Source organism: Sinohyriopsis cumingii, chromosome 14 (assembly GCF_028554795.1).
Source record: "Sinohyriopsis cumingii isolate HCF-2022 chromosome 14, ASM2855479v2, whole genome shotgun sequence".
Lineage (NCBI taxonomy): Eukaryota > Metazoa > Mollusca > Bivalvia > Unionida > Unionidae > Sinohyriopsis > Sinohyriopsis cumingii.
The window spans coordinates 17,194,376-17,217,554 of record NC_142974.1 but is presented as its reverse complement, the minus strand read 5'-3'; the positions used below and the strand labels follow the sequence as shown (position 1 = coordinate 17,217,554).

The following is a 23,179-nucleotide window of genomic DNA, read 5'->3' as shown; positions in this document are numbered from 1 at the left end:
ATGTTTTCAGCTTTTGCCAAACAACTTCAGCAAAAGACACATCGAACTATGGGCGTATGTCACACACAAAATACCGGTCCCTATGACTCATTTCCCGGATATATTTAAGGTTGATTTAAAACTGGCTCCATCTTTCCTTGCGGGCCAAAATTAGGTCACTGTAACCTTAATTCCATGAATTAGTTGAATTTGTTTACAACTGTGTCCGAATTCTAATGCCATTATAGACCTACTGACATTAAAATGTATTTCCCTAAATACGCATCTTAGGATGAGCACATAAAAATTGCGTCACTTTAACTTTTTACCGACTTTTGCTTATAACTTAAACATAATGTGTGTGCTCTGGCTTTCGTATCTTTTAATATTTTATTGCCAAACGTGTATTGTAGATTCGTCTTAGAATTAAGCTGCGTCTCACACTTAAACATGGTTGCAGTGACCTATCTCTTGAGTATAATGAACACTCATTAAAAAACATCTTGTCAGATCCTGACCACTACACGATGTATAACGTATGTAAAACTAAAACTCTGCAAACAGTACTTCTTTATTTATTTATTTATTTTTATATTTTTATTTGTAAGGTTACGCAATCAACGTTTTGTCCAACAGCGCCGGGTTTAACTATGAATCCACACCTTCCTATACCCTCACGGTTACCTGTACAGATATTAATCAAGAATCGGCGAGTGGCTCCACACAGGTTACTATACATTTATTTCAGTCTTTACTATTCACAAGTCTGTGAACAGATAGTTATTTCTGCTTTGATTTATCTTAATTTGGTCACATCAAAAACGGCAACAGTGACACTAAAGAGCTGGAAAACTTCACATATCATTACGTTGCCCAAATTGATCATTTATAAAACATGGTGGAACTCTACTGATGAAACTTGTAATTAAATTGCACTATGATAGAAGGATAGAAAGATAGAAAAACAAGAAGGGTATTGAAAGAAAAAACAATCGTAATAAAATTGAGAAGCCTAACGATTCTTCTCTCTGTTAGTACTCGTTTTTTCATTTTCCATATATATATATATATATATATATATATATATAGAGAGAGAGAGAGAGAGAGAGAGAGAGAGAGAGAGAGAGAGAGAGAGATATTCGTCTCAGTTTGTCTGTCCTGTCCTGTCCGTCTCTCTACTTTGCTATCTGTCTACCTAATGATCCTTGTGGAAGTGGAATTTTATCTTTAAGAAAAACAGTACTTCATATGTATGCCATTTGTCAACATTTTTGTTACATTGTTCTTCTAATGGAAAAATCACAGAAAAAATGAAGCATAATAAATTTAAAAAATACCTACGTCAGTAATGTCTTAGTAGTAGAAGGTCAATATTGGTTTCCAAAATTGATCAATGAAGCAAGAGGAACAATTCTCTTGCTAAGTCATTTTAGCTTTTTGTTCTTTCTTTTATGTTGAGTTTTTAATTGTAGTAGATTGGAACAGGCTATCATCATAGAAATTCACTTGTAATGATCAGTATCTGATATAACACTTACTCACTGAAACTGGCTTATAATTACCAAGACGTCTGTGTGATATAACACTTACTCACTTAAATTGGCCTATAATTACAAAGACGTCTGTGTGATATAACACTTACTCCTTGACATTGGCCTATAATTACAAAGACGTCTGTGTGAAGTTGATAGCAAGCGATCCATTCATTTACGGCGTTAGATGCTGTTTCATGCGATAGACTATTAGCCTGAACCGGGTAATTCTTGTTAAATGCATGAATTTCAGGAGAAAATAAGTGGACTCTTAACAGCCAATCAACTCCATGATATATCTTCCCCATCTATACCTTCGGAAAAAGAGAGAAAATCCAGTTAAAATGGGTCATAATAGTTATATTTTTTCAATGCTCTCAGTATGGATAATTAAATTTTAGACAAAACTCTTATTTGTTTCGCACTCAGAATCATTTCAATTGTATTTCAGGTTGACATAAATCCAGACCAAGCTCCAACAATAACCGATCCGCCTAATGCCGTGAAAATCAGTGAAAATACAGTTGCGTTAACGTCATTGTACAGGCTAACCGTCACCGATCCCGAGAACGATTCCATGTACTGTAATCTGACAAACGTTAATCCCGATTCAAATTCATTTGCAATGTGGATAGATATAGCTCCAGGTAATTAATATTAAACAACGAGAGAGAGAGAGAGAGAGAGAGAGAGAGAGAGAGAGAGGGAGAGAGAGAGAGAGAGAGAGAGAGAGAGAGAGAGAGAGAGAGAGAGAGAGTATTGGTCAAGCAATAACTCAACAAATAGATCATTGTATTTCATAAACAATGACAATAATAGTACAGTATCATCCACTTAAGTAAGAATTAACTTTTATGGGAGTGGCGTGTTATGGATTTTGTGACCATGTTTTCAAATAAAAACTGGACGTCAACTTCTATGATATTTTCCTGAAAAAAGCAAAGAAAATTGAGATGTTTACGTTAGAGCATTTACATTTACGTCCTGGTTACATTGACCTTACTTTTGACATAAACTATTAGTTTTAACAAACTTTCGTTGTATCTTTTTGTGGATATTCTTCAGTATGCATGTTTTATTATGTACCGTTATGCACTTTTCTTTCAAAATTTATTTTCATTATTATTATTATTATTATTATTATTATTATTATTATTATTATTATCATTATTATTATTCTTTATTTTTTTAATCTGTTGAAAGATTACAGATTTTATCTGCTTGCCGGCCAAAGTTTGGACTACGCAACTGTACCAGTGTACACTCTGAGATTTGCATGTTCCGATAGCTGGGGTACCTCGACATCCACACTCATAGTAGAAATAACTCCAAACAAGTACCCAGTCTTCTCAAATCTGCCAGGTTAGTTACTATCGAAATATCTTTTTACATGGTCACGGATATGTAAATTATCTTACTATGGAATCTTTCATTTTTAGCTGGCTATATAAATATTTATCGATAAAATAGTTATTATTACTAATACTATTATAATGCTTGTGTGTGTGTGTGTGTGTGTGTGTGTGAGAGAGAGAGAGAGAGAGAGAGAGAGAGAGATCTTTACACACTCAATTATCAAGTTATGTGATAGCATAAGATAGCTTTACCGTTACGTATAGACCAAGCAAATTCTTTCTTTACAACACTAGGCACAGCTACGCTTCCGGCTAGCACAACTGGCGTAGGGACGTCAATATTTACCGTCACAGCAACTGATCTTGACAACACGGCATTGACCTACAGTATTGAAGCCAGTAATCCATCAACCAGTATATTTCATATAAATTCGGGTAAATATATTGTTTTTATTCCTCAAAGAATCCTAGATTGGTTCCAAGATAATTATTGCGCATTAATAAATTGCTCTTGCCATTTATGGGATTGCAGTTTGCCGTAGATTTAAGCACCAGTAAGAAATACTAGGGTGAACAAAAACTACCTGATTACACTGATTTGTCCGTCAAGCTTAAAGCCGTAAAATATTTATTTATAGATCTTGTAAGAGTGTAATAGCCCATATCGCTCATTTATCTTATAACATGCTTGTTTCAACATCCAAGACACACGCGGTACTTACTTTATAACATGCTTGTTTCAACATCCAAGACACACGCGGTACTTACTTTATAACATGCTTGTTTCAACATCCAAGACACACGCGGTACTTACTTTAAAACATGCTTGTTACAACATCCATGACACACGCGGTACTTACTTTATAACATGCTTGTTTCAAGATCCAAGAAATACGCGGTACTTAATTCATAAAATACTTGTTTCAACATCCAAGACACACGCGGTATTTAATTTATAACATATTTGTGTCAACATCCGTGACACACGTGGCATTTAATTTATAGCATACTTGTTTCTGTAATCAAGACACACGTGGTATTTAATTTATAGCATAATTGTTTCTGTAATCAAGACACACGTGGTATTTAATTTATTACATGCTTGTTCATCATCGAGGACTCCGCAGCAACTTCTGTTGATTTTATTTGATGATAACTCTGAATCAATTTTACAGAAAATCTTGACAGAACGTGTCAGGCATCCTGCATAATAGATTCAGTATGCCAATATCTTGACAGAACGTGTCAGGCATCCTGCATAACAGATTCAGTATGCCAATATTTTACAGAAAATCTTGACAGAACGTGTCAGGTATCCTGCATAACAGATTCAGTATGTCAATATTTTTTAGAAAATCTTGATAGAACGTGTCAGGTATCCTGCATAACAGATTCAGTATGTCAATATTTTACAGAAAATCTTGACAGAATGTGTCAGGTATCCTGCATAACAGATTCAGGTTGCCAATATTTTACAGAAAATCTTGATAGAACGTGTCCGGTATCCTGCATAACAGATTCAGTATGCCAATATTTTACAGAAAATCTTGACAGAACGTGTCAGGTATCATGCATTACAGATTCAGTATGCCAAAACTGTCTTAAACCAAACTGTTACTCTTATAATTTCCCTTCCATATTAACATTTGTACCCCCAGTTTGTCAAGTCAAAAGTTGTTGTTTTTTTTAAAAAAATTATGTTCTTATTTCCTTTCAATTTATCTTTTCACATTTCACTAATTATTTCCTTTACTCATTCTTTTTCTTTTCAATTTTCCTTTTTTTTCTCGTTAAACTTGATATTTCAATTCATTTTAGTGTGCATTTTCGTTATTGTTTGGATATTAAAACACACTGAATGTATATAATATACGATTTGTAGTCCCAGGGTATATGAAACCATCTTTTTGTTTCATTATTTTGTTCTATCTACGTTGTCTTATGACGTCATTGAATGAAATATTATAATTCATTTGATAAACTTTATTGATGCAATCAAGGCTGTGTCAATACCCTAGTATCATTTTGCATGTATTAATTTATTTCCGTATTGGTGTCTGCCCGTCTGAATATAATTCAGGGCTGGCCATTTAGATCTGAAAAACGCTGTATCTTTCTATATCTGTTTCTTCAGCCACAGGTGTGGTGACCAATACACAACACCTGAAATACGTGCTCAATTCCGTGTATTATTTGACTATCAAAGTAACAGATGGAAAAGACAGCACTAATGGAACATTAACACTCAGTTTAACAAGTAAGTAGTCTTACACATTGTTACATTCTTCTGACGTTCGTAACGCGTTCAGTGTCGTCCGTATCGGTGAAATCTCTACATCACGATCCCTTTGGTGTATGTGTACGTGTCTGTATGTCCGTACGTCCGTCTACACCCTATAATGACCTCAATGTTACTTTTCTATGCGTTCAGTTGGGTCAAGTACACTTGGCCACAGATTCATGTTATATGAAATTTGCAAAGCTAGGAAATTAATAAAATTTCTTGTTTTATTAGACATTTACATATTTCCGTGTACATTTTTAATTGCTTGAAAGCAGCTCATCGTATGTAGTCAAATGTGGGTATGCGCTATAATATGTACATATATTTATTTGGTACAACACTGATTGCACGTAAGACACCTCTTGATTCAATATTGTCTGCACGTAAGACATGTGGGAAACTCGTACGTAAGAAAAAATAAAACTTTGAATGCGATATGAAAATAATTTTTTCAAAATACGTTAGATCTAAACACTGAACTTCTTGTAAATTTTGAAAAGTTAGTAAGTGATTGCACTGCATCAGACGCTGATATTACGTTCACATATACATTTGCTACATGCTTTTGCGTTCATAGTGACTGTTTTACAATAATAAAACGAAAAGTGATGTTGTCTTTAAGTATATTATAGTAAAGTAAAATGAGTTGGGAGAAGTCAAAACTGACGCAGATGATGAATTTGGGAGTAGATGAAAAGAACCCAATTACGAATGGACAATCCATTAGTAATCGACCTCAGTAGACGAGTTGGGAGTCGACAAATTAGAACTGTTTTATATCAAAGGTCACGTTCGCTGAGTGTTGCTCATTTGTTTATTTCTTGACGCAATAAATTTCCCTTTCACATTTCTTTATTGTTATTACTGTTATGGGTGTAACGTCATTTATCTGCACAAGATAGAATATGCATGGCGGCTAGTATATTGATGGAGGAAGAACTCCGAAAAACCCGGGGAAGAAATACCGACACAAGGAAAACTACTGACAAATTTTTTCGCATACCCACGTCGACCAAACATGAGACTCGAACCAGAGTTGACAGAGGTGGGATGTAAATGAGCTGTAAATGCGAGCGTCATGGAGCGCCGGGGCCCCTCTTGATTATTTTCCAAATCCCTTATGTATTCCGTATCAGCTTATTAATTCATCAACGACTTGACAGAACGCATCTGTTTCTAATGACCAATTCCTTTCTTTCCTTCACTGTATTAACAGGCCTGGCCCTAGGGCAAGGCGAACGGAGAAACCACCTTGAGCCCCGCGCTTTCAGGCAATGCAATGTTTATGCTTGGAGCCCCGCGCCCATCGCTTGCTGCATCGGGCACCGCATGCTGCCTTGGGCCCCTTACATCATATATATGTGTGTGTGTGTGTGTGTGTGTGTGTGTGTGTGTGTGTGTGAGTAGAGTTTACAGTTGTACTGTTGAAATGAGATATTATTCGAAAGGAACTATTTATCGGAAATATTCATTTTAATTACTACAACGCTCATTTACTTTTGGATTATAATTGATGTGAAATGATTCAAAGAAATACTGGATTGCATCATTGTACTATATTAAGACATTAAAGACAATTGGCAATTCATTTGAAAGGTTCAATATTTTGAGACATGTGATGGGACATTTAGTATTATTTTAATATAATTTACAGTAAGTAAGTGTGTTTTGAATGTTAATAAATATCTTGTCGATTTCACTTAAATTGTTGGTTTCACTTTCTTTATGTTACATATTTTTGACCTCGAGTTGTAACATTTTATTATTATTATTATATTATTATCTTCGCAGATGTCAATACAGCGCCAACAATTCAAAACCTAGATAGTTCAGTCAGCGTGTTGGAGACAACGACGTCCGGAAGTGCAATTTATACATTAATCATAATAGAACCAAATGCTGGTGATAATGTGACGACCTCTTTTTCCGTCTCCCCGGCAGACAAAACAAGTCTCTTCAGTTTTGATCCTACAAGTAATCTCTCTCTCGCTCTCTCTCTCTCTTTCTCTCTCTCTCTCTCTCTCTCTCTCTCTCTCTCTCTCTCTCACACACACACACACACACACACACATACACACGATACACACACACGGAAAGATTTCATATCTATACAAAGTTATGTCCCTCCTATGTAATGTAATCTATAAGAGGGCTGTTAAGTCAATAGACTGTTGTCAGAGGCAAGACATAATCATTAAAGGGTTGCAGGGGAAATGACGGAAACAACGAATACAAAGAAGATGAAAAGACCGAGAACGAAAGGATAAAGGAATAAAAGACTTTTGGAGGAAAGAAAGATATGCAACAAAATGTATAAAAATATGAGTTGTTAAATGGTAAATGACTATAGTCGATGGAAGGGCGGTGTAACAATTAAATGTTGCACTGTAACTGTAATCTGTAATAGGGGCCTGTCTCCATTATTGTCTTGAATGCATGTAAAATTTAATTACTTACTACAGAACCATTTACTTGAACAATCTGCTATATTTCTCTGCTTAAAATCAGGAATATCCAACTATGATGCCATTTGACATATTTTTGGTGTATGTAATAAAATATCGTCTTCTTGGATCTTCCATATTTATTCATAACGTAGAGTATATATGTAATATGCTTGGATCTTTCGTGTTAATATATGCCGTATAGCAGGGGTGCACAACCTTTTTCTGCCAAATGCCAGATTGCATTTTCTAAGACCAGTCGAGGGCCGCAAACACATTTCTTTAATATAATTACTGTTCTCGGGCCATATTTTTGTATTGCTTTAATTTGCCCTGAGGGCCGGACAGAATACGTTCGGGGACCGGATCCGCGAGTCGCGGGTTGTGTACCCCTTCCGTATAGTATTTATATGTTACTGCATTTGTATGGGAAAATATGAACGAGTTTTTCGAATGGAAATACTGCACGACCTTGGGAGTGCAGTATATCCATCCGAAGAAACAAGTTCATATTTTCCCATACAAATGTAAGAACCATTTTATTATATGCTAAAAAAATTATTCTACCTAATGCTTAATTATGTTAACAAAATACACTACACGAAACAAAGTAACTGAATGTATGCCGCATTCCAAACTAAATACACAAGCGCATATTCATCATTACACAACAACATTAGTACTACGCACAGAACACCGCTAAGATAAATTTGAACTTAGTCGCGCGCTCGACATAACTTTGGAAATAAAATGGCATGTCTAGTTAAAATTTAAATTTGGAGTCATATTGTGAATGAATGCGCATTGCAACAACTTTTTCATTTGATCTGGAATGAATAGATTTTGGTATGTTTTTCGATTCTACGAAATTTCGTGATTATGGACTGGATTTATATGTGACATTTTCACATGAAATAAATGGGATTGAAGAAGCGAGGGAGAAGCGTGCTGACATCTGCAAATGTGTTTCTGTTTCTGTCATTGAATGTTTGAAATCAGAATGTGGGAAACATATGAAGTCTTTCAATTGTTATTATCAAAATGACGCCATGGAATTTAATGCTTATTTCATTTTGAGCGCAGTCAGGAGGATGTAATTGCACTTATCATCGAAATTACAGTACAATTTCGAAATGTGTATTCAAGATTGAGATCCTATGACATTGCTCATGTAATTCGGATTTGCAGAACTAAGAAAGTACGTTTTGAGGAAATTCAGTATGTAAAACTGTAACTATATTGGTTTTGCCATTGTTATCACCAGCTAAAGAAGACAGTATATGACTTGTCACTTGTATGTTATTTGTAAGGACCCTTTCTTGCGTCTGTTGTATACTGTAGCTAGCCTAAATCAGAAACATTATATCAACAAATTTAACGCGGAATTTGCCAAACTAGCAGGTATGTGTCAGTCCACGAAACGTCTGTTTTAGTTCATTCAGAAACAAATTTAAACAACCACAACGTAAAGCGCCTCTTACGCGAGGGTACATGATTTATTTACAAATCAAAAGTGCTGGCGTCTGCGTCCATTGTTTGTTTACAGTAGAAAGTATTTCCTTTAAGCACGTGAATGCTAAATGTGTATTGGCGCGCGAGTTCGGTATCGGGTAAAGTTAACGGAGAAAAAAATGAGCATATAATAAATAAGTAATATACTTGGATCTTCTATGTTAATACATGCCGTATAGTATACAAGTAATACTTCAAATTACTTTTTGACAATGTGATAAAACAGGCTCCTTTGTCTGGCGAAATGCATATGATTACGAATGGAAAAGTCTGTTGTTTCGAATCTTGGCAGATATGAAAAACTGTATAGTCTGGACTACAGAACAACAGAAAACAGTAATATTGTCCGCACGAATAATAATGATACGACTTTCAACCTGGACAATAAGGTCATGCAATATACGTATTGAAATCATAACTATCGTTCACGCCAGGATAAATTAATTATAAAGAAATGATGTACATAGAAAGTTAAAGTTATAATATAATTATACTACCAGTACGAAGCTGTGATGTAACATGCAACGTTAAATAATAATGATGTAGTTCTATCAATAAATGATGACCTAAAAGCACAATAAAATAAAAATAAGCCTGTAAACTAGTGACATAGTTATACTAATATATTAATGACGACAAACAGGTATGCACTTAATTTTCACGATGCATGCATATATATATATATATATATATATATATATATATATATATATATATATATATATATATATATATATATATATATAAATACATACACACACAAAATAGCAAATAGATATATTAAAATAAATCCATTTAGTTTAAAGACATTAAAATGACATGCCAGAGCAAATAAGACACAACTTACAAAATTACACTCTTTTTAATAGGTGCACCAAAATGAATAGATGTTGGACATATAAATAGAAAGACTTTAAAGAGAATAATAAGGAAGAAACATAAATGAGTTCATATTATATTAAATCAGTGGTCAAGAATTGTACCTTTTTTCAATGGCAATTAATCATATTGGAGAAGGCTCATTATTAAAAATATTAAACATGTATTATGTAATGTTCAGTTAGCAACGAGTAGGTACAGACCCATTAAAGAAGGAGAGACAACCGGATACAAGAGTTTTTATCAATGAACTTAACCTATTAGCACAACAAAGAAATGAAAATCCCTAAAATGTTTTCTTCAGCAACGTTTGTTCTCTTGGAGGACTTTTATAAAAAAAAAAAGAAACATCTTACAGGTTATCTGATCTCTCTCACATCTCTCACTGGCAAACTAACCTACTTGTTCCATGAACCTAATTATGAACCTACTTATTCCATGAACCTAATTATGAACCTACTTATTCCATGAACCTAATTATGAACCTACTTATTCCATGAACCTAATTATGAACCCACTTATTCCATGAACCTACTTATGAACCTACTTATTCTATAACCTACTTATGAACCTATTTATTCCATGAACCTAATTATGAACCTACTTATGAACCTACTTATTCCATGAACCTAATTATGAACCTACTTATTCCATGAACCTAATTATGAACCTACTTATTCCATGAACCTTATTATGAACCTACTTATTCCATGAGCCTACTTATGAACCTATTTATGACATCAACATGCTTATGAACCTATTCGTGACAGGAACTGAGCAGCTGTGAGTTTTCTTAATCAAACCGAATTAAACCTAAAGTGCACCAAATCTTGAACCCTGTTTTATAAAAACAAGCTGTAGAAAATAAGAAGAATTAGAGTCCAATTATCACCAACTAACACTTCCTTTTAATGAAGATAAGTGTTTTCGGTCTCAGTTAATATAAATGTGACAGGGGAAATATTTACGGCCGGAACTAGGCTTCAGCGTGGATACTCTCTAACTCTTGATGAGTCCAAGATATTTCTCCAAGTTTTCGAAAACATGTCCTTGGTCACCATTATTATCATCATCATCATCATCATCATCATCATCATCAGTCCCGTAGTGTGGTAGACCATTGGGGCACTGCACGAGACCGAACAACCAGCTTCCTCCATTCCTCTCCATTTTCCGTCTTTCTCAGTGAGTCGCTCAATGTCAAGTCTGTCCACTCTCGAATGTTATCTTCTCACCTCTTTCTTTGCATGCCTCTCTTTCTTCTTCCTTGTACAGTGCCGTGGAGGATTGTCTTGGCAAGTCCTGATGATCGTGAGACATGCCCATACCACTGCAGTTTACGTTTCTTTTCAGTGTGATCAGAAGGTCATCGTGAGACCTAATGGCTTGTCTTATCCTTTGACATATTTCTTCTTTTGGTGACATGGTATTTGTATGTGACGCCGAGGATCTTTCGGAAACATCTCATCTACGTTGCCTATATACTTTTCTCTATGTCAGCTGTTATGGTCCATGATTTCCAGGTGTAGAGAAATATGGAGATCCCCAGTGAGTGCATTGGTCTGACCTTTTATTAGTATCCGTAATTATATAATCCAATCTAAGCCGAAATGGAACTCCTGCAAGCAATTTTCACACAAATTCAGGAAATATACGGCTACTCAGATAAACTAAATTATGTTCATAGTGGGTAATGTAGGTTTAAAAAGAGAGATGTCGATCAAAACGTAGCGAACTCGATTGAAATGCAGCGATGTCTTTTAAAATACAGCAAATTTGACTAAGACGCAGCTATGTCGATTAAAATGCAACATATTCTACTAAAACGCAGCGAAGTCGATTAAAACGCAGCAGTTGACTAAAACGCAGCGATGTCGATTAAAACGCAGCAGAGTCAACTAAAACGCAGCAGATCGACTGGCATGCAGCGAAAATCACAACGAACTATTAAATCGTTAAAGTCAAATTTCTCTACCGTAAATGAATATTGTTTATCATGCACGTATCAATATATTGCTGCCACTAACATCAATTATTTCATAGTAGTAATTTATTAACTGATTTTTTTGTAGTTTTAATTCGTGGCAGATATCTGAGTTGCCAGCCTATCCTTTACTACCTAATCGCAAATCCTCATTACCCGAGAGACAATCGTATTCAAAGAATTAATTATTTGTAAGGATGGTCATCATTTTCTGTTTCATTTCGTAGACGATTACATGGTATGCTAATTAAGTGTAATAAATCACTTGATTGCAGTCATAACACGTCCATTAAATTGTAAATAAATAAATGAATAAACACAAACAAAGAGCACTATCATATCCCAAAAAATGAAATATGTAGGTAAACTCTACATAGAAGGACATAAGTAGTTAAGTGGGACTTAACTACTGACATACAACACAAATGACGTAAACATTCCCACGTCGAATATATATCGAACTGTACTCAAGGGAAAACAGCCCATAGCCTTGCTAAGTAAGAGAATATCTTACTGTCTTATCATGTTTGAGCCGACTGTCATATTGAGGCGGTTCGCAAGGATTATTGTCTCGAAGACAATCTGGCAAATTCTGATTAGTTAGGCATTTGAACTCTCGAGAGGCGAGTTTCAAATCTAACAATTTCTGTCCTTACATATTTTTCCTAATTTTATTTATCTTGTACGTCGGAATGATAGAAATAATTAGGTAGGTATTGGAACAAAATCAAACCTTTTGAAATGTACCACATAGATTTGAAATGAACCCGTAGCTTGACTTGCATCTGCTCCTAATGAAGTAAACTAACGCAATGAAAAACACATATTTTGTATGTTCATCTTTATGCATCGAATATAATCTGTGTAAACATAAAGCTTCCCCCATGTTCTAATCTCCATCCTGGCATTCCATGAGCAATGTTTAATCTCTTATGTGTTGGGAGGCCATGTACATGTTTGCAAACTAACTCAGCGTTTTATCCAGGCAAGAGAATCCACTATGTGAAATATTACAACATAAATCACAACTATAAAACCCTGAAGGTAATATTACCTCTTTGATCACAATTAGCGAGAACCAATTAGATTATCTGAGCATAAAGAGACTGAATGCAGTATCACTTAATTCAAAGATCAAATTGATAGATCAAAGCGAAAACCCTGCAAAAGAAGTTTTTTTTCTCCTCAGTTTAACAGAAAAAAAGTTGTAGTATGCAAACAAGTAGCGATAAATGTCAAATTTCAATGGTATTATTTTAATTATTTATTCTGTTCAACGATGATTTATTAGTTCAAGTTAACGTGCCCAATTTAATTACACTAGAAAATTGTCTTCTTTAAGTATTCTTATCAATAACTCCATTGAATGCTTCTATTTCAAGCCCATCACACATATTGTACCTTCTAAAGCACTTCTGTAGGTTTAACATTGTGCCCCCTTTGTGAACAGTAAGGATCCTTGTGCCCCCTTTGTGAACAGTAAGGATCCTTGTGCCCCCTTTGTGAACAGTAAGGATCATTGTGCCCCCTTTGTGAACAGTAAGGATCCTTGTAATCTCTTTGTGAAAAATTCAAGTCTAGCTGTTAGAATTCTCCCCTTCATGAACTGTTCAAGTTTAGTTGTTACAATGAGACCCACTTTTTACAGTACAAGTTTAGTTGTTACAATGAGACCCCCTTTTTACAGTACAAGTTTAGTTGTTACAATGAGACCCCCATTTTGCAGATCAAGTTTAGTTGTTACAATGAGACCCCCTTTTTACAGTTCAAGTTTAGTTGTTACAATGAGACCCCTTTTTTACAGTTCAAGTTTAGTTGTTACAATGAGACCCCCTTTTTAAAGTACTAGTTTAGTTGTTACAATGAGACCCCCTTTTTACAGATCAAGTTTAGTTGTTACAATGAGACCCCCTTTTTACAGTTCAAGTTTAGTTGTTACAATGAGACCCCCATTTTACAGTTCACGTTTAGTTGTTACAATGAGACCCCCTTTTTACAGTTCACGTTTCGTTTTTACAATGTATATACGTAAACATTTTATATATAGTACTTACAATGTGACTCCTTTGTGAATAGTTCGCGTTTAGTTGTTAGAATATGCCCCCTTTGTGCATAGTATATTTTAATGGTAACAATGTGTCCCTTTTGTGAACAGATCTCGTCTAGTTGTAATAATGTGCCCCTTTTGTGAACAGTCCACGTTTAGTTAAAACGATTTGCCCTCTTTGTGAACAGATGAAGTCTAGTTTTTACAATGTGCCCATCTATGAACAGTTCTCGTCTACTTCATACAAAGTGCCCACTTTGCTTACAGATAACGCTTAGTTGTTACAATTTGTTTCCATATTGAACAGTTCACGTCCGGTAATTACAATGTATGCCCTTTGTGAACGGTTCATGTCTAGTTGTTACAATGTGTCTTGTTCATGATTCAGTTCACGTCTGGTTGTTACATTGTTTGTTGTTTGCTTTGTTTTGTTGTTTCTTTAGCACCGTTGAAAGTGGGGAAGGCGAGAGGCAAATTTATTTGCTCCTCAGCTTCAAATGAAAATACAGAAAACAAGCAATTAACGTCTTTCACTTTTAAACAATTGTAGGTTCTTGAAACATTCCTACTGATATGCATAGTTCTTTTTTATAACAAGCATTACCAGTGGAGAAAATGAGAGAGAAATATTTTCTTTAAAATTTGAACCCTGTGAAAATGTTCGAAACACGAACAGTAGCTATGTCAGCTTGTCTTAATTACTGATGTCGCTGAATCATCTTTCTGTCATATTGCATTTGCATAAGTAATTAGACTAGCTAGCAAGACTACATTAGCGGCACAGTCAATTGTCATATGGCATTTACATAAGCAATTAGACTAGCTAGCAAGAATAAATTAGCGGCACAATCAATGAAACGTAACCTATGGATAATTACAGATTATATTTAAGTCCTTTATACTCTGAATAGTTGTAAACTCAAATTAGACCTACCTCCATGTCATTAATACCCTGTAGAAAATATTTAGTACTAGCCTTCAAATTAGTCAGGCTGACTTGACTGTCATATAAGCATATTTAAGGTAAAAAGATCCATATACGTTATTAATTATGGATAATTTACCCCTTCAACACGTGAAGGTATTTTTAAGGTGCTTTGATTTGTGTATTCTGTATCATAGCGAACGACGTTAACTGGAAATTATGTTTAGTTCAGAAGTCTAAAAGGGGCAACTAAACTTGATAACTAAATTGTCCCAGTTAATTATTCAGCCGTGAGTGTCAACGTGAAACGAAAAAAAGTATTTTAAATCTGTGGTCTGGTCTTACAAATATCCGATGTTATCATGGAAGAAAATATCCCTGTGCATGCTACTAAAATGACAAACGCGATATCGGAAATCAAAAAAGTGTCGAAAAGTCACACGTTAGAGAATTTAACTAAAAAAAGTTGTGCGCAAAAATGGTGTCATTATACGCGATGATTATGAATGAAGCATCAAGCAGGGCGTTACTCTAGACAAAATGAAACCTCATATGAAATTCAATGTCACTGTGAGCTATATTCAAAGATGTATTTGTTCACGTGGCACAACACAGTCGCAAATATGTGCACACTCAGCCGAAGATGAATACTGTTAGCAATCAAATGTATTTGTATTACTGCTACAACTATATCTGAAGTTATTTCTCGATTTGACGGAAATGGATGAGTGATGTTTCAATTTGATTTCTTCAACAGAAGATCTACCAATATGCAACTCTCTCTCTCTCTCTCTCTCTCTCTCTCTCTCTCTCTCTCTCTCTCATCCCATTCCTTTTGTATACGTCTCATTCCTAAACTCGTAGGTATATTTTATGGTGCGTGCTTATTTCAGCTTCAGAACTTAGCTTAATCGGCACTTTGGACTATGAGACACAAAGTTCCTTCACGATAGAGTTTACCGTCACAGACGGCAAGGCCAGCAGTGGACCATACACACTCACCATTACCGTCATAGATGAAAACGAGGCCTGCTTTTTTGACAGATCTACCTATTTTACATCTACATATGAGGCATCCGTATGTCTTTGTATACATTTATTTGTAATTTTAATGTCATCCTGACGTTATCACATTGACATTTTAAGACAGTTAAAGAGGTTTTCAGCCGTAAAGGTTTTGAAGCTTATTACTGATTGGCTTTTACCTAGTACAGTTTTGCTGTGAATAATGGTGTTAATAGCGTGATTTCGGTATCATCTATTTTGTCTTCTTTTGGTACATCTGTTAATATGGATGAAATTGTATTTATTTATTTATTTAATTTATTTATTTATTTATTTATTATAATTATTATTATTATTATTATTATTATTATTATTATTATTATTATTTCCAACACAAAGTAAGATTAATGGTCTTAAAAATGAAAAGTTAGTATTTTTTTCGTTTGTTCTGTGTTTGTACTTGACCACTATCTTCAATTTAGACAGAAAACATAAATGGAGTAATGAATTTATAACAACAAAATGCTGATTATGTTTATTTAAGATATTATACAAAGTTGCTGTATCTTCATACTATGATTTATATAAAATGAAATTTTCCAATCTGATGTCCAAAAAGGCAGTGTATCGATGAAAATATCTACGAGACAATTGTATTGTAGTTACTGATTACATTATTTGACAATTAAAGGCATCTTCTAAGGAAATATGAGGCATTAAATAAAGTAGAGATATCATCCAGTATTATCTTTTGTTTGTTTGATAATATGTTTATCTTCCAGTCGGGTTTGGGTTCCATGGATCCAAAATTTATTGTCAGTGACGAAGACAACGGAGACACCTACACATTGTCCATCCAAGCTTCAGCCAGTGGCTTCAGTAATTACTTCAAAATCGATAGTGATTCCGGTATCATTACATTTGCCGTCGACTATGACGTGGACCAATCAGCGTATCCGTCTAACGGTACTCTGACTGTAATATGCACAGACAAAGGGCTAGCCAAGGGTGAGTTCACTGATTTAATTATTTTATTTTTTGTGACATATGATTTGCTTTATTATCAACTTTTTTGTCGAGTTAGCATCAAATTTTTCTTGTCGATTTAGCGTTAATTGTTTTGTCTAGTTAGCATCAAGTTTTTCTTGTCGATTTAGCGTTAATTGTTTCACTGAAATTTGTAGTCTCACTTAGTTGTTGTTTCATTAGACTTGTGTTCTGATCGGTGCAACATCTAAATTGTTTAGATTACTCCTAGCCTGCAGTATATTTGGTCAGTGGCAAAAAAGACTCCCACTAATCAGTAATTAATTGGGCAGTTGATACGTAATTAGCAGACAGTAACAGACAGGACTTGAGTGAGTAACTAATAATTAGCTTTAATTAACTCATTTCACTTTTATGATAATGACGCGATAATTATCAAGGCAATATATTATAGGCAAAAATGTCATGACCTTTAAACGATCATTTATCTAAGTATTTACCATGATATGATACGAATTTAAAATATTTTGTTCACCATTGTTTACTTTAAATACCGATATATATATCAACATTTCCATTATTATTGTATAAAATATGCATGCCTCTTAGGTAATTCCTATAGAAGTTAACGTGTATGTTTGAATGTCGAAGGGCATCATAAAATACCGCCGGAAGTTGCAATGCTAAGTCTTCTAAGTTCAAATGGAGTACACCTGAGACACAGCACTAGTGGCGCCACTAGGGTTGGTGTCACCCATTGCGGTAACTCATAGTGTCACTCCCATGGACCTCCTTCCTGCACACAAATTCAAAAATGTTATAGACAGTCATGTGCGATAACTCATGGTGTCACCCCATTGACCTCCTTCCTGCACAAGAATTAAAATTTTTTATAGACAGTCATTTTGGTGTCACCCCCTCTGATGGTGTCACCCGGTGCGGTCCGCACCCACGCACGCCTCTATTGATGCCACTGATTAACACATGACGTATTCTTGCACTTAGAAATTAACAAAGAGGTTGTGGCCTTAAGATCATGGCTACCGTCAAATTGTGGAAGTACAAAATATACATATGAACTGGATTTCAGAAGTAAAGAGGAAAAACCTGACGATGTCAAAATTTCCGGTACATACAGGAGAGCGAATTTTTGGAGCTGAAATTAAAACATACAATTACAGGTCTAAAGAATAAACAACATACCAAAAACAATGAGGTTAAAATAAAAAGAAATATAAATATAGACTTAGCAATATAGAGCATTTTTAAAACGTATTTTAGGCACGGCCACGGTGAGTGTTTCCATATATGATGCCAATGACAATGCTCCAGATTTTCCTCAGACTGGATACATAATATACTCCAGCCAATACACTGCCCCCGGGGATGTGATTGGAATCATGAACGCCACTGATATAGGTAATGTGTACGTTTACATCATGCATGTCTTATTTCAGCAGGGCTAGCCATAATGCGTTTTATGTAAAGTACTCGGCTAGTGTCAGATAATGCTTTTATAAGTAAATTTCATTTCCAATACAATTTGTATATAAGAGCATTGAAGAAAAGGTAAACGAAGCAGAAGAAGCCGCTGATGATGATGATAATCATGCGATGATGATAACGATAAAGGATAATAATGTATGCTTGCCGTGCTTGCATAACCGTCATTTATAATTATTTCGCATCGCCATAACAGTATGTTTGAATTGCAAATATTTATGCTATTTGTTTAGATTCTGGTGACAATGCTAAAATTACGTACACTTGGACGGCACAGACGGGCGGATCAATTTACTACCAACTCACTGCAAACGGACGAATATCTGTCGTCAGGGATCTGTCAGATCTGAGTTACGGTCAGTCTTACAGATTTCTTGTCCAGGCAGTCGATCATGGCAGCCCGGCTCTTACCGGCACTACGACCGTGGACATTATATACAGAGAAGTCACAACTACAACCACAACTGCCACCACTACCACAACCAAAGCTCCGAATTTCTTTGATTACCCGGCCAATATAGCTATGGTCGTTTTGATGAGTTTAATGGGTTTAGCGCTTCTGTCCCTCCTGGCCTATTACTTATATAAATACTGCAAGAAACCGGGCGGCTGTAACATGAACTGCTGTAACAAACCGACGTATGTACCATTTAAAGACAATTATTAAGTATACGTGTACAAGTCTCATCAACATTGCCAGTAAGAGTGTTGCTGTTTTGTACAAAATAGTTTCTAAAAATATTTTAATAAATATATCAAGTTAAATTGGTGGTTCTTAAAGAAGGCTATGATAAAATAGCAAAACAAATACACATATATAATTAACTAAAATACTGACAAACGAAAGTACCATCCATTGAATGCTATTGTAGCTTACAGTAATTCCTTATAATACCGGCAATATTCAATTTGACGAACATGAACAAAAACACACAAAAAATACAATGACTTACACATTTAAAACATTAATATTTATTATTAAATTTCATGTCTTATTTTTTTTTTATTTCTTGCCATGTCAACAAATAAGACATCATAACGTTTCAAACTGAAATCGATTGATTGCTAAGTCTAATTCAAAGTATCTTTGTTAACTTTATTTCAGAAGAAGATCTGTTGCTCCAACGTAAGTTAATAATAATAATAATAATAATAATAATAATAATAATAATATCTTTTTATTTGCCCATTCATTTTCTTTATTGCTGCACAATAACAATCAGCATGAACAACGAATATTATTTCTAAATGGAAAGTCTTTGTTTACCTATCTTTCTTTTTTAAATTGCATCTTATCTCATACTACACAATTAAGAAAGTCATTTTGTTGGACAATGATTCTATGAAATAAACATTGGTTATATGAAATGAACATGTGATTGTACAATGATTCTATGAAATAAACATTGGTTATATGAAATGGACATGTGATTCTACAATGATCTTTATGAAATTAACATTGGTTATATGAAATGAACATGAACTTCTACAACGATTCTATGAAATTAACATTGGTTATATGAAATGAACATGAGCTTCTACAACGATTCTATGAAATTAACATTGGTTATATGAAATGAACATTGGTTCCTTGAAATGAACATTAATTCTATACTATACAAAGAACATTTACTCTATAAAATGAACATGTTATTTGTGAAAATCCATGATAATCCTAAGCACCCTTTAAAAGCTCATAAAATGACCATTCAAGACAGGTGGTTGCGAAACAGATGTCCGTCGCTGTAGTGTTCTAATTGAAATCACTATATAAAATTTGCTATTGAAGACTGTTGATATCTTATTGTACTTAATCAATAACGCCGGTTTGAATATACTCTCAAATCAGCGAATTTCTTTTCATTTCTCTTTCACAACAAGATTACGGCTGGCTTATTGATATATATTTCACGGAAGATTCTTTAAAAGCATAAGGAAAAGTCAAATTATTAATTATATTTAAAAACGTCAACCTTGTATATATATATATATATATATATATATATATATATATATATATATATATATATATATATATATATATCAACGTACACATATTTAAACGTTGAATTTACAAGTTATATTTATTGCTTTTTGTTGTCGATAAGCACGAATTAGTAACATCCACTACAACTATATATATGTCAATGCAGAGGATTTTTAGCTCCATTGAATTATGATAACATAGATCATTTTTAATTATAAAATTGTCAGTGTAGGTTCATGACTCGACGTTTAGTACTTTTACGGATGTAAACGTGCCCATTTTATGTAACTTTCCAGGAAACCTAACACGAAAAAGGAACCTTTTGACTTTTGGAATGAAAGTAAGTACCGTTCATCTGCAATTCTCCCTTAAAGTAGTCATAATGAATGTTGAAAGACAGTACACGCTTTAAACGCAGAAGGAGGGTAATCTACCTAAAATGAATGAAAACAGTATTAACATACACAATTCAGAGGAAACAAAAGCAACGCCCTTGTTGGGAATTTCTGTTCTGCCTGGTGTATATTAATAATTAGTTGTTATCTTTATACTGGGATTATTGTAATGGTTGAGGTGTCTTAACACGTGGGTTTTAACGAGTTTGATTTCAACACCTGTTACATGGGCAAAGTTACGGTGTTTAATTAACGTCGAACAAAGTATTTATCATTCACCTGCGGCGACCTCAACATCTTAATGTATCAGTGCTTTTGGGCATTACCTTATGGCTTAGAGTGAAATTTCAGATAATATAATAAACAACAAAATCAAAATTTGAAATGGCAGAATATATTTGTTTTTCATGTTGGAAACTACATGCATATTAGAAACAAAGTTTAACAAATGAGCGTAACTGCACTGATATACGTTCGCAAATGCGTTTCATAGTAAAGTACAAGTCAGTGTTATGATTAATTTGTGTTTTCTTTCATTTTTAGCAAACGACACCAACTTCAAGTCAAAGCCTTTCTCCGGAAAACCTTATTCAAATGAAACATCAGTACCTATGCCGGCTCCCGTTCAATAGATCATTCGTGTTTTTCCCGCAATGGTGCCTCTCTAAATGATATATATCTCATTTTTATATATTGCCTTATTATTTCCTTTTCTCTTTAAAATGTATTACTACTATTTATGTTGTATTTAGAGTTGTTAATTAACAAGAAATGTAAATTCTGAATTTCTAAATCTTGTGAAGGTTTACATAGCTAGCTTTGTACAATGATTTTCACGCTATTGATGAAGCTTCAGCTGGTTTCTATCCGAAAGTTAAAAGTCTATTTTGCTTCAAGCTTTAACTTTTATAGGTAAAATTTGATTGCTTTCGCCGTGAATTTAGGCAATGGCTTGCATAATAGGAATGTGACCTCAGATCCAGTTACCCTTCCCGGGGGATTGCCTTTCTTCTTTTCAGCATTACTTAAGTATCTTTTGTTTTATTTTAGAGGGAGGCGGTTACTATCTAGCCACATTACGGTCTGAGTAAGCTGGACTCACCGTTAACACTTTATATGTCAATATCAGCATGAACTATTACAATAGCTGACCAATACTACCAGCTCAATGCGGCTAGCATTAATGCGCCAGAAGTTTTGGCAGTTCGTGATAGTGAAATGGGTGTGGTATGCATCCTTATTTTTTTTTTTTGCATTTCAATTTTCCTTACAATTTTGCTTAATGGATTTAAAAACATCCTTTCCTTTGCAGAAAGTCTCTCTTTCATACATGATGATTTTACTCGCTCCTATCCTGTTCAGGATTCCTTTCTGTTTGTGTACACTCCCATAAGCGTTGCGATGCCTTGTCAACATATGTAATGCAAAGAGTACACACTATATTTGAAACTTTTCGAATGTTATTTCCAAAAGTGTTTCTCTCGCAAAACTCTGTGGCAAATTTTAGGTTCAAACCATTTCAATCTGGCCATCTTGTCAGGAAAGGAAAGAGGTTTGTTCTATTCGTTCTCATTTGATTAAAAAAATATTCATCTTTTTTCCACTTTTGGTTTGTTTCTGTTTATTTCCAATGATTATTTTATTAAGTCTTTTGCATCCATGTTTATTCTTTATCATAAATAAAGTATACGGATGCATGCACATGCATTGCATATTGGATTATATGCTGACATCAAATATATATATTTCACACATAGTCAGGTATGTATTCACTCTTTTTAAGAGAACATATCTCTAGCATAAAAATTTTATGTTTGGGAAAGATCAAACCAACATGTATTCCATCTGGGCTAAGGGATATTGATTCTTCTAGCCAAACATTCATAAAAAAATCCACAAAATTATTAATATAAACCATTTAAAAGCCACCCTCGTGATAATCTTTAGTAATGACTTTTCTTTTGATGTTGTCTCACGCTTCTCCCCAAAGAAACTTGTAAAATGGAGAATCTGGTTACTGGACAACATATTAATAGATGAGTACGTTGTGATAATGCCGAACTTGTAATAACTCTGGTTATACCAAGGGGGTTTATGGTTATTTATTTTTTTACAACAGCAGCTGAAAATTGCTTGTTTCTTTAATCATTGTGTACTTAAACCGTAATGTTTAATCTGTGGAAAATTGTAAGCTTAGGTAAATAAATTCAAACGTATCTTCAGTCTATACGGCGTTCTAAGCTATATATATATATATATATATATATATATATATATATATATATATATATATATATATATTATCATCTATTCTACTTTCAGTCTAGGTTGACTTTATGTTTCAAGTATTTTTGTGTCTTG

At 34.3% G+C, this 23,179-nt stretch overlaps 1 protein-coding gene across 1 annotated transcript in view; it reads left to right on the top strand.

Annotated features, from left to right (window-relative positions):
• LOC149783337 (cadherin-23-like) overlaps nt 1–23,049 on the top strand; it is a 27,978-nt gene extending 4,929 nt beyond the window's left edge. Inside the window, exons 3-15 of the mRNA XM_089933098.1 lie at nt 588–706; nt 1,963–2,158; nt 2,715–2,873; nt 3,161–3,301; nt 5,001–5,123; nt 6,942–7,124; nt 15,835–16,019; nt 16,729–16,954; nt 18,215–18,352; nt 18,670–19,075; nt 19,542–19,562; nt 20,720–20,763; nt 21,362–23,049. Of these exons, the coding sequence (XP_089789224.1) occupies nt 588–706; nt 1,963–2,158; nt 2,715–2,873; nt 3,161–3,301; nt 5,001–5,123; nt 6,942–7,124; nt 15,835–16,019; nt 16,729–16,954; nt 18,215–18,352; nt 18,670–19,075; nt 19,542–19,562; nt 20,720–20,763; nt 21,362–21,450 (2,030 nt within the window). The 3' untranslated portion in view covers nt 21,451–23,049. The remainder of the gene's footprint in view (nt 1–587; nt 707–1,962; nt 2,159–2,714; nt 2,874–3,160; nt 3,302–5,000; nt 5,124–6,941; nt 7,125–15,834; nt 16,020–16,728; nt 16,955–18,214; nt 18,353–18,669; nt 19,076–19,541; nt 19,563–20,719; nt 20,764–21,361) is intronic.
• The last annotated feature ends 130 nt before the right edge of the window (nt 23,050–23,179 follow it).